At 38.2% G+C, this 13,064-nt stretch overlaps 1 protein-coding gene across 1 annotated transcript; it reads right to left on the reverse strand.

Moving 5' to 3' along the window:
• Nucleotides 1-4,584: 4,584 nt before the first annotated feature.
• On the reverse strand, nt 4,585-10,574 carry LOC136864492 (enhancer of split mbeta protein). The gene is made up of 2 exons (XM_067141533.2): nt 10,465-10,574; nt 4,585-5,882 (listed from the first exon to the last, which is right to left on the reverse strand). Exons 1-2 carry the CDS (start codon nt 10,546-10,548, stop codon nt 5,433-5,435), a joined length of 534 nt encoding a protein of 177 aa, XP_066997634.2. The 5' UTR covers nt 10,549-10,574; the 3' UTR covers nt 4,585-5,432.
• Nucleotides 10,575-13,064: the final 2,490 nt, after the last annotated feature.

The raw sequence follows: 13,064 nt of genomic DNA on the forward strand, positions 1-13,064 counted from the left end.
ACCCTGCTGTCGGCAGCCCTGAAGATGGTTTTCCGTGCTTTCCCATTTTCACACCAGGAAAATGCTGGGGATGTACCCTAATTAAGACCATGGTCGATTCCTTCGCACTCCTATCGCTTTCCTGTCCCATCGTCGCCATAAGACCAATCACAGTCGGTGGGACTTAAAGCAGATTGTAAAATGTTATTGACTATGGAATGTAAGGAAAGATGTAAAACATTATTTGTTATCGTGCTGAGGCGTCCTTCTATCTGAAAATTCTGAAGTCCTTTATGTTGCATTTCAAGAAACGACTGTTAATACCGACAAATCCAGGTGCGTTCATAGCTTTTAATTATACCGTAAATTTGCTCATAAATCTAAATATGTAAGCTACGGTACTATGACCACATAACTCCTTCATACAACCACCTGTCATGAACCCGAATAGAAATCCGTCGCACTCTGCATACCTATGCTATCTACATAAAATCCTTCATTCTTTGCCATTTTACGTTACCTCGTATTCCAAATACCTCTCATCCTTTCATAGGTTAACACTAGATCTACTAATAATTCCATCCTTGCTTTACGTGCCCATAGAATTGCCATTTACGATAAATAGTTCACAGTAATTGCCGGCGTGAGTGGTACCTCCTTTCTGAAAGTATCAGAGCGTTAAGCGCTATTCGCAGTTTCAACGAAGCACTTTGGAGACATTTTATGCACCAATAACGAACATATGCAAACTTGATGCTGATACTCACAAACATTCTATTGTCATGGATGCCCCGGTAGAAGATCAGTTTAAAATTCTTCGAAGATTTATTTTTCAAATGTTTTTAAATTCTATGCAGTCTTTTTTTTTACATGTAGGATATTCGTTTCAAGAGATTTTTTTCTTTGTATTATATTTAATTTCTTTCAAATCAATTTAATTTCCTCACTCATAATTACTGTATTATTAATTTAATTTTAATTTAATCTAATTATTACAATGTAATATACGTGTATTTCAGTGCCTGGATAGGCGGAAGAGAAGGCCTGAAGGCCTTAATCTTACCAGGTAACCACTAACTGACATATCCGTATACAGTGAACATTCTCTTGCAAGCATTAACCCCCATCATTACTCTTCTGAGACTGAGCTCGATAGCTGCAGTCGCTTAAGTCCGGCCAGTATCCAGTAATCGGGAGATAGTGGGTTCGAGCCCCACTGTCGGCAGCTCTGAACATGGTTTTCCGTGGATTCCCATTTTCACACCAGGCAAATGCCTTGGCTGTAGGCCTACCTTAATTAAGGCTACGGCCGCTTCCTTCCACTTCCTAGGCCTTTCCTATCCCATCCTCGCCATAAGACATATCTGTGTCGGTGCAACGTTAAGCAAAATAGCAAAAAAAAAAACTCTTCTGAGAGTGTCGACTTCCGTATCTCATTCAAACTCCATTTCGTACGATATTGACATGTAAATAAATTATCTCTGGTGACACATTTGGTGTTTCCTGACAAAGTTAATTAAAACTCAATTATAAATCGTCCAACAGAGAACGTCAAAATTGACACGCAGGCATTATTGATGCCGTCAGATCAAAATGCCTGCACACGGTAGCAAAGAGCACCCGATTTTTATTATTATTATTATTATTATTATTATTATTATTATTATTATTATTATTATTATTATTATTAATATTATTATTATTATTATTATTATTATTATTATTATTTTCATCGATAAGGCCAAGTTTAAAGTTTTCTTTCTGAACCTGTTATTATCCATTCTATATGCCACCATAAAATTGTAACCGCCGTTTCCTGATCGCATCTGTCATTTTTTCTGTAACTTGATAGATTTCGCGTGATTTCTTTTTCATCCAAATTCCATTATCGCATTGTGGTCCTAAGACCTTCCTGCAGATTTTTCTCGTTTGTTAGTCGATCATCTTTATTGGAGAATTGCCACCAATGATATGAGTTTCAGGTCCTTAGAGTGTTTCTGTTATAATGTCGTAATTTTGCCTTCATTGCATAATTCTTCTATTGTATACGTTCCAAGTTATTATTATTATTATTATTATTATTATTATTATTATTATTATTATTATTATTATTATTATTATTATTATTATTATTAAAAATTGGTGAGAGGACATCGATTTGGCTACATTTGACGAGAAGAAGAGATAGAATGATAGGACACATCTTTAGACACTCAGGTCGTGTTAGGTTGGTTTTTAAAGGAAGTGTAGGCGGTAAGAACGGTAGAGGTACACCAAGGTATGATTATGACAAACAGATTAGAGCAGATGTAGGATTTAGCAGTTATGTATAAATGAAAATAATAGCACAGGGTAGGGTGGTATGGAGGGCTGCATCAAATCAGTCTATGGACTGATAACAAACAACAATAAAATTTGCAGCAATTTTCTTTTAAGCCATTTTCATCATCTTTATCTAAAAATATATTTCCCTCTGACTGACTACAATACTAAGTTGAGAAAATCGTATATATTACTTACGAATTAATTTTTACAGAAATTAACATGTTTTATTTCTACCTTCTGTTATTTAAACAAAATATTTTCTTTGGCAGTCAAATATCTTCTATAAATTATTTCAAATTTATTTACTGTATCTAAGACATTAAATTTCATATATTTATTACAGGTAGTAGGATACTTGTTGTATCTTCTGTCATTTGAAATCTTTAAGTTTGTTTGAGGATAGAGGGAAAGTTTTGAAGATATCTTGAGTAACGAAATTATGGTTCCAGTGTATGGGACCCTCACCAGGATCACTTGATTCGAAAACTGAAAATATCGAACAGAAAGCAGCTCTATTTGTTCTGGGTGACTTCCGATTCAAGTGTAACGTTACAAAAATGTTGCAAAGTTTGGGCGGGGAAGACTTTGGAGAAAGGAGGCGAGCTGCTTGACTAAGTGGTATGTTCCGAGCTGTCAGTGGAGAGATGGCGTGGAATGACATTATTAAACGAGTAAGTTTGAGCGGTGTCTTTAAAAGTAGGAATGATCACAATATGAAGATAAAGTTGGAATTCAAGAGGACAAATTGGGGCAAATATTCGTTTACAGGACGAGGAGTTAGGGACTGGAATAATTTACCAAGGGCGGTGTTAAAAAAATTTACAATCTGGCAATCTGCCACCTGGACGACTGCCATAACTGCAGATGAGTAGTGATTGATTGATTGATTGATTGATTGATTGATTGATTGATTGATTGATTGATTGATTGATTGATTGATTGATTGATTGATTGATAGCCTATAACTAAGACATGGATTACCAGAAACAAGTATAAGGAACTTCATTACCAGACTCTTGGACTCTGCGTTCCTTGGCGATTGTTGGACACTATTTGCACTCCCTGACTTTAAGTACCATGTATTGGATTTTCTTTTTCAAATAAAATCTGAAAGAGACAATTCGCCTGATGGTTGGCAATTTTCATCTTGAGTTCTGAGTCAAGCCCTGCTTAATCCAAACGTCACAAAATAAATATTGCTCCTATGGACTGATTAGGAGGTTGATCTTTCGATTCCCTAATAGGGGCGGCTATCGGGTGGATTATCTCCGTCTCTTAATATTGCTTTCTGAGTCTAATAGTGTTTTCATAGAACAGGAAAACCTGAGAAGGACGTTCTTCATCGGAATCAATGGTAAGTTAAAAACTTTCTTCATATTATCCTATACCTTTCAAGCGTAGCTGAAGCCACCTTCACTCATTTCAATTTTTTTTTTTTTTTTTTTTTTGCTAGTTGTTTTACGTCGCACCGATACAGATAGGTCTTACGGCGACGATGGGACAGGAAAAGGCTAGGAGTGGGAAGGAAGCGGCCGTGGCCTTAATTAAGGTACAGCCCCAGCACTTGCCTGGTGTAAAAATGGGAAACCACGGAAAACCATTTTCAGGGCTGCCGACAGTGGGGTTCGAACCTACTATCTCCCGAATACTGGATACTGGCCGCACTTAAGCGACTGCAGCTATCGAGCTCGGTCATTTCAAATGTTTGACAGGAGTTTAAGTTTGGATGCCTTTCCTCTTACCATGGGATTTTGTTGTTGTTGTGAACATTCCACTACATGACTCCAGCCTTGGCCAGTCGTTCAACCGCTGCAGTATTCGCATCCACAGGAATCAATTAAACATAAACCAATATTAAAATGACATGTTTGTGATATCTGAAGCAGTCTCTTTTCAGTTCCAAATGAGTTCATTCATAGCTGTTAGACTCTACACTACTTTCAGTAAATAAATGTATAAACTGGGAAGAGGTTACACTGAAAGTTAGTTTCGGGAAACTGAAGTGTCTTAACAGTTACAAAAATAAAAATTTGGAAGGGTTTAGATGTTAGTACTAAATCATGTTTCATCTCTTACAGCAGATCTCATCCTAGAATCATAAAACGATCATTTCTAGTCACAGACAAGTCAAGGTATGAACAGGAGTACTGTAGGTTCGGGTGAGGAAGAAACATGACAATTGGATACTAAATAATAATACATCATTATAATATTTTCTTTGATTTAATTTTTTAAACTAATCATTATTAAATATCACAAGATTTACAGTTGACAATAAAATTCAATAACATTTAAATTGTATTTACAATTAACTATTTCCTATTCAGGTACCTCACAAATTATCACAGACTATACTTAATTTAAGAGCTCCTCGTTGAGCTTTTGTGCAAGTATCACTTTTACCTTTGCTAAAACAAAATCTGAATACACATTTCTCATTGGGAGTAGAAAAGTCACTTCTTGTTACATAGCCTCTTATAAATGAAAAAAGTATTAAAGACAATTGTTCAATTTATAGACACCTCTCAACGAACAGATATGCTTGTGTTTCATTTATGACTACATCGTGGATTTGAAATTAAATTTTGATTAATTAAACAGTAAGATAACGAAAGATAAGGTTTCCAGTCAGTAATTTCTGTCCATGGTGCACTATCAAGAAGAATATTGACAAGCTGAGAGACAACATAAAAACAATACATAATTTTTAGTGAAAAGTTACACTTGGTCATTATTTCTCTGGGTGTTTGATATCAAAGCGTTGCACTCTTCTTAGGAATTTCGAGCTGCGAATGTCAAAATATTTGATTTTGAGTTTTTCCCTAGCTTTTCAATTTTAAAAACAGAGATCACGTGCAAAGCAAACGTTGATGCTCGAAGTAAAACGTTTACACTGTAAGGAAACTTTTATCTGGAACGAATTCTTCAGTCACGTCACTTCAATGTCTGAAGTATAAATCTGATTTCTGAGATGGACTTTTTAAACAAACAAAGTCTTGAAATAAACCATTAATGCCCTAACTGAACTGAAGACACAAGTAAGCTTTGTGCTGGAATGTTTTACAGAGGCTTGCGGAAGTATTCAGTCAAATTTGCTGTGGATTGTTTAACAGAGTTTTGTTTAGCGATCACCACGGCCTCCACACAGGTGTTGTTACTGGCGACGGAGGGCTGGCTTCCACGAGCACTGTGGCGGCAGGAGACGCTGGGGGTGTGTACGTCGGCGCAGGCGCGCTCTCGATCCTTCTGATGCAGTTTCCCAGGTGCTGGAGGAGTTTAGCGCCCGTGGACGGGTCCACAGCGGCAGCGCCGGCCAGGTACTGCGACACCTCGGCAGCGCAATGGGTGAAGCCTGCTCGGAAGCGGTCAGCGTACGTGGCCTCAGGTGTCAGGCCTAGAGACTGATGACGTCTCAGTTTGTGGAGATGACGTACGGTCAGCTCGAGGATGTCAGCCTTCTCGAGTTTGCTCACGTTTTCTCCCTCAGCCTGAAGAGCGGACACCATCAGCTCCTTGAGCTCGTCCAGACAGCGGTTAATACGGGCCCGTCGCTTGCGCTCCAACATGGGCTTCATCACCTGCAACAACAAGGGGAACAACACTGTTAGCGAGAACAAGCGTCAAAGAAACTCAAACGACAGAGTAAAATCAAAAATGTCCCGCTGTACAATGTTCCAAAAATACATCTACAACAAACACTCACAGGAATAAGACTACGGTATGTATTTAAACAAAACCCACATCTCGGGGTTCGAACGACTATCTCCCTGGTGAGAAGCACTGGCGATGTCATCATGCCCCTTTTCTAACTGATAATGTGATAACAATATATTATTATTATTATTATTATTATTATTATTATTATTATTATTATTATTATTATTATTATTATTTCTCATGACCAATCAAGTAGGCTTGATGAATTAATTTTGGAAATGCCGTAGCTCAAGGCGGGTACAGTTACTGAATTTGCAGTACAACAACAAATTCTGTCACGAAAACAACTTGTTAGAAAGCAAGTTTGTTTCTAGTTTTACGATTACATGACTGTTGAAATGTTTATCATTGCCACGGAATTTACAGTTTTAATTGGAATCCCAATTTCAAGCAGCTAACCAATAATAATAATAATAATAATAATAATAATAATAATAATAATAATAATAATAATAATAATAATAATAATAATAATAATAATAATAATAATAATAATAATAATAATAATGTCCGCCTCTGTGGTGTAGTGGTGAGTGTGATTAGCTGCCACTCCTGGAAGACCGAGTTCGATTTCCGGCTCTGCCACGAGATTTAAAAAGTGGTACGAGGGCTGGAACGGGGTCCACTTAGCCTCGAGAGGTTAACTGAGTAGAGGGACGGGGACGCGGTGGGGGAGGGGGTGCGTTCGATTCCCTCCTCAGCCATTCTCGAAGTGATTTTCCGTGGTTTCCCACTTCTCCTCCAGGCAAATGCCATGATGGTACCTAACTTCAGGCCACGGCCGCTTCTTTCCCTCTTCCTTGCCTATCCTTTCAATCTTCCCATCCCCCACCAAGGCTCCTGTTCAGCATAGCAGCTGAGGCCGCCTGGGCGAGCTACTGGTCATTCTCCCCAGTTGTATCCCCCGACGCAATGTCTCACGCTCCAGGACACTGCCCTCGAGGCGGTAGAGGTGGGATCCCTCACGGAGTTCGAGGGAAAAACCAACCCTGGAGGGTAAGCAGATTAAGAAAGAAAGAAAGAAAGAAAGAAAGAAGTAATTAATAATAATAATAATAATAATAATAATAATAATAATAATAATCCAAACCAATCCAAACTAAGCCCCATGGCACTACAGCTCTTGAAGGGCCTTGGCCTACCAAGCGACCGCTGCTCAGCTCGAAGGCCTCAGATTACGAGGTGTCGTGTGATGAACACGACGAATCCTCTCGGCCGTTATTCTTGGCTTTCTAGACCGGAGGCGCTATCTCGCCGTCAGATAGCTCCTCAATTCTAATCACGTAGGCTGAGTGCACCTCGAACCAGCCCTCAGGTCCAGGTAAAACTCCCTGACGTGGCCGGAAATCGAACCCGGGGCCTCCGGGTAAGAGGCAGGCACGCTACCCCTACACCACGGGGCCGGCCAATAATAATAATAATAATAATAATAATAATAATAATAATAATAATAATAATAATAATAATAATAATAATAATAATAATAATAATGGCGTGTGGCAGGTCTTTCAAGTTGACGCCATACAGGCGTATCTATGAGGATGTTTAATTCTAATGATGAAGACGGCACAAACACCTAGCCTCCGAACTATCGGAATTAATCAATTAACCAATGAAGATTTAAAAAAACCGACCCGGCCTCGTAGAGTCGCGGGTGCAAACTGTGTTGCACATGTGCATTTGGCCATGTTTTACGGCCAAATGCCCTTCCTGATGCCGACCCTATATTGAGCGATGTAATCGCTATTGCGTGCCCCTGTGGTGGTTGCTGGTGTGTTGTGGTGTGTTGTCTGAATATGAAGAGGACGGTGGTGGGACAAACACAAACAACCCGTCCTCGAGGCAGAAGAATTAATCACACGCGATTAAAGTCCCCAACACGGCCAGGAATCGAACTCGGGACCCCTGAACCGAAGGCCTCAACGGTGACCATTCAGCTAGAGTTGCATTATTATTATTATTATTATTATTATTATTATTATTATTATTATTATTATTAAGTAACAGGGAGGCAAAATAATTACAAGTAATGATGGTCATTTTGGTCCGTGTTGACTGTATAACTTGAGAAAAATGTATAGAGTTTAACCACCTAATCAACATGTAATATAATTTTAAAATATTATTATTATTATTATTATTATTATTATTATTATTATTATTATTATTATTATTATTATTATTATTATTTATGTAACATAAATATGTGGACATGTTTCAGCTCTGGGAGCACCAACAACACACAAACTCATCTCCACATTTGTTATACAAATAGTCTTTTTAGATGATATTGTGAACTGATTAGGTAGTTAATCTCTAGTCTATATATTTTTTCTCAAGGCAAAATAATGTCAAATATAAGACGAGAACATCTTACTATTTTTCATAGGGTAGGTAAGTCATTATAATAATATTTATTAATGCAATGCCTTCCTACAGAAGTGTGCCCAGGAATGTTCAGAATGGAAGGTGGGGATAAATCAATGAGATTTCAGACTCTTAGCCCCTCCCCCACCTTCGCAAACTTCAACTTTAGGAATATTATTGTAAATGCAAAGGAGATATCCAGAAATAATTTTCCGAAAAATATTATACGGTTTGCTATTGCCATTTCTATTTTGTCCGTCCCCTTTCGTGACAACGTGTGACTTCACCATCCATACTGCATGGCACGGTTTTACTATTATTAAATTATTATACAAATAATAATGTTGAAAAATAAATATATTAATTAATATTTAATGCTTCCCTAATATCAAAATAGAAAGCATACCCCGCGTCTCAGAATTAGCACTAAAATGAACTACAAGACAAATGTCAATAAAGACCTCAAAAATATTCTATAAATGATTCCCATAATATATATTTAATGGTGGAATCTTCAGCAGAGCTTAAGTAACGCAGGATATAACATGACCGAGAGAAGTACAAAATCAAGTATTACCACAAAGTTTTTAAATACAGTTCAACTGAAAAATTCAGTCAATGGAGAGAATTTCACAGACCAACTTTCAAACAAAAATATTTTTATTTTCATATATTACTTTGAGGTTTTCAGTATGAAAATATAACTAAATCACGACGGAATGTTGACGTTCTGAGATGTCAATAATAATAATAATAATAATAATAATAATAATAATAATAATAATAATAATAATAATAATAATAATAATAATAACATGAGACTAAACATCAAGAGAGGGGACCGTAAATTATTTTATAATTTCTCAGAAACATTAAAAAAATTGTGTTTACGATGGGCAACAGCTGTCACTGCAATTAGCTATCCAAAAATAATTTAGTCGACTAAAGTATGAAATCCAAACATATCCGAAGTAATCACGTTCAATAACCGATCACTGTTATTGAAATTAACTCAGAAGATAATTTTTTATTATTATTATTATTATTATTATTATTATTATTATTATTATTATTATTATTATTATTAAATGCGTTACATTGTGGTTGATCAGATGCACCAATGTTTGTACTACACAGTATAACTTATTCAAAACTTGCACTGACCACAAATCACAAGCATAAGCATTTTTTGCAAATGACAAACAAATTTAACGTTTAAAATATAACGACTGAGATTTATTAAAATAACTAATTGTGATTCTTCGCATTATCAGCAACACAGTGAATTTTTATGTCTGTAATTTACAACTCTCGTGAATCATATAACGTCACACTGCAAACTTTTCGCACATTTTTTGTGCAAAATTTCGAATATAGACTTAAATAATAAAAGAGCATATTCAGTTTCAAAAGGAAAGAAACCACACACGCACAGAACTAACAAATTCAGTGTATTAACTGCAGTTAATTCAAGAATTATTCACATTTTGTTTTGGTAATAAAAATATGTTTTTAAGAGGCAAGAGAGAGCGTTACATTCCGCAAAGAAATTTCATTTGTGTCACTGATAACCTTACAGTTCACTAAATCACAAAGTCACCTTCAAACGGCTACAAATTACAGATAACACATATTTTTTTTTTTAAGTATTACGAACAGTAACAGTTAGTTCATCACAAATAATTTAAAAAAATATTCACGGATTCACTATAGGTACTGCATTTTGAGAAAGGTTATCAAATGGTGAAATAATTTACGAAATCTATTAACTTATTCGGTGCAGTACATACAATAGATACGTTTACACGTCTTACAGGAACACGAGAACATTAAATTTTGCGCTGACATTCCATTTGATTATTTTATAAGGACCCATCAGTGAGGCAGAAATAGCTTTCAAATTGTTAACATAGCACTGAAGACAATATTAGAAGTTGACAGGTCAAGTTACTTATGTTGACAGTTTAACAATGTTACCTACTGTACATGAGTGCCTGACAGGTGGGCGTAACCAACCATTACTTTGACAATTCCATAATATTGTTTAAACTCTCGTTTAAATAAAACACTTCTTACCTTTCTGTACTGGTAAGTCCTTGAGATGGGTTGCTCATCGTACTCCGAAGGTGGCACGAGGTAAGGGTTTGAGTCCGGTCGCATGGCGAGACACACTGTTTAGCACAAGGTGACACTCAAGAATGGTAGCCCCGGGTGCTGTGGGATCTAGATATAAGGTCGCGCGCTGCCAGGAGTGGGGGGCGGGGGGAGGCCAGGTGTGTGGCGGGCCCGTGACACGACAGGGGCAGGCCAGCTCCGTCACCGTGGGAAAAGCGTTCGGGACCACGTTCCCACAGACATAGACCGGCAGCTAACACTGCCACCTGTGCTGCGTGCGGAGGGCAGGGAGGGGGCAGGACAGCGCGCTGACATGCCGGTCCCGTGCCAAACCCCTTCTCCTTAATTGTTTACGCCTCATACTCCCTGTTTGTTATCAAAAGACTCATTACTTTAGCCGGCCGAGTAAAACATTACGCTAGCCGTGCTGAATTGCAACACAGTCCATTGGCATACAAAGTGCTTCATTACGACGGACACGTGTCAGTAAGTTCACTGTCACTAAAATAAATCTATTTATGGTAGAATTCTGTTACACCGACGTTCCGTTAAAAACTACACAGTAAGTTGTTATCAGCGCTGCGATTTTTGTGTATGAAGATAGATTTGTTTCCTCAGCTCACTTCATCTACCTGACTCCGTAGAGAAACGGGACAAGGGCCGGACACAAATTAACTGCAGTTAAAATTTTGTCATATGTTTACAAACTAAGAAATTTGCAGTGATTGAAATGGTTTTAGTTTCCTTATCCATTTTTCCCGGGATGGAAAATCAGAGGAAACCTACTGTCAACAAACATAAAAACAGTTATAGTGGGCGACCTTTTAAATAACGAAATGTGGTCCCTACGACTTTGCTTCTGTCACATTATTATTATTATTATTATTATTATTATTATTATTATTATTATTATTATTATTATTATTATTATTGTCCGCCTCTGTGGTGTAGTGGTTAGCGTGATTAGCTGCCACCCCCGGAGGCCCGGGTTCGATTCCCGGCTCTGCCACGAAATTTGAAAAGTGGTACGAGGGCTGGAACGGGGTCCACTCAGCCTCGGGAGGTCAACTGACTAGAGGTGGGTTCGATTCCCACCTCAGCCATCCTGGAAGTGGTTTTCCGTGGTTTCCCACTTCTCCTCTAGGCGAATGCCGGGATGGTACCTAACTTAAGGCCACGGCCGCTTCCTTCCCTCCTCCTTGCCTATCCCTTACAATCTTCCCATCCCTTCACAAGGCCCCTGTTCAGCATAGCAGGTGAGGCCGCCTGGGCGAGGTACTGGTCATACTCCCCAGTTGTATCCCCCGACCAAGAGTCTGAAGCTCCAGGACACTGCCCTTGAGGCGGTAGAGGTGGGATCCCTCGCTAAGTCCGAGGGAAAAACCAAACCTGGAGGGTAAACAGATGATGATGATGATGATTATGATTATTATTATTATCATTATTATTATTATTATTATTATTATTATTATTTAATCCCAGTGTCCTGGAACGTGAGACATTTAGTCGGGGATTGAACTGGGGAGGAGGACCAGTACGTTGCACAGGGGGCTTATGGGGGAATGGGAAGATACGAAGGGATAAACAAGCAAGAGGGAAGGAAGTGGCCGTGGTCTTAAGTGAGGTACGATCCCGGCATTTGCACAGAGAAGAAGTGCGAAACCAGAGAAAATCATCTCAAGGATGACTGAGGTGGGAATCGAACACCTCCTCTACTCAGGTGACCTCCAGAAGCTGAGTGGACCCCGTTCCAGCCCTCGCACCACTTTTCAAATTTCCTGCCAGAGCCGGAAATAGAACCCGGGCCTTTTGGGGTGACAGCTAATCACACTAATCACTATACCACAGAGGCGAATATTATTATTATTATTATTATTATTATTATTATTATTATTATTATTATTATTATTATTATTATTATTAGACTTTAAGTCTTGTTACATTTGGCAGTGAACTTTGCCTTCTTTTGAGCCCAGAATTCCATCATTCTTTCTGAGGGCCTGCTTGCATTTCTGTGTCCAAGGGACAGAATTTAAGGACAGGGTTTAGCACGTTCGTCACTATCCTCGAGGGCGTTTCCTGCTTCGATCTGCAGCACTTGAAGAACTTATTTGATGTTTCTAAACTAAGGCATCGTGGTTTTAGCTTTTGAATCAAATAGGTGAAACAGGTGAAAAATCTGTTTCCGTTCACTCGTTTGAGGTCTTCCCCGTTTTTTGGGTATCGTGTCAATAATTTTCTCTTTTTTTGTTATAGACTTCGTTATTGGATCACTTTTGGTGGATGCCATTCTTGTAGTTGGATCCCACGATTCCCCTAAGTATCCTGCGCCCCTTTTTCTCCAGTTCTTCGAGGAGTCCTTTATTGGCATTTAGGGATGGAGTTTGCGATGTACTGTATGCATGACTACTGGCTTCAGAATCTTTGCATAGTGGCGTATCTTATTATTACTATTGCTATTATTAACACATTAGATTTTATAACTAACTTGTTTTGGACAATACTAATTATTAGGGATTTTCGTCCATTCCATGTTTTTTTCTAATTAACCTTCCCCGCTC

This window comes from Anabrus simplex, chromosome 1 (assembly GCF_040414725.1).
Source record: "Anabrus simplex isolate iqAnaSimp1 chromosome 1, ASM4041472v1, whole genome shotgun sequence".
In the NCBI taxonomy this organism is placed as follows: Eukaryota; Metazoa; Arthropoda; class Insecta; order Orthoptera; family Tettigoniidae; genus Anabrus; species Anabrus simplex.

Bases quoted from the DNA above. Each gene is read 5' to 3' on its own strand.
- LOC136864492 (XM_067141533.2), bottom strand. From the start codon at position 10,548: ATGCGACCGGACTCAAACCCTTACCTCGTGCCACCTTCGGAGTACGAT. The intron at 5,883-10,464 runs GTAAGAAGTGTT...TTGTTGTTGCAG, and splicing joins GGACTTACCAGTACAGAAAG to GTGATGAAGCCCATGTTGGA.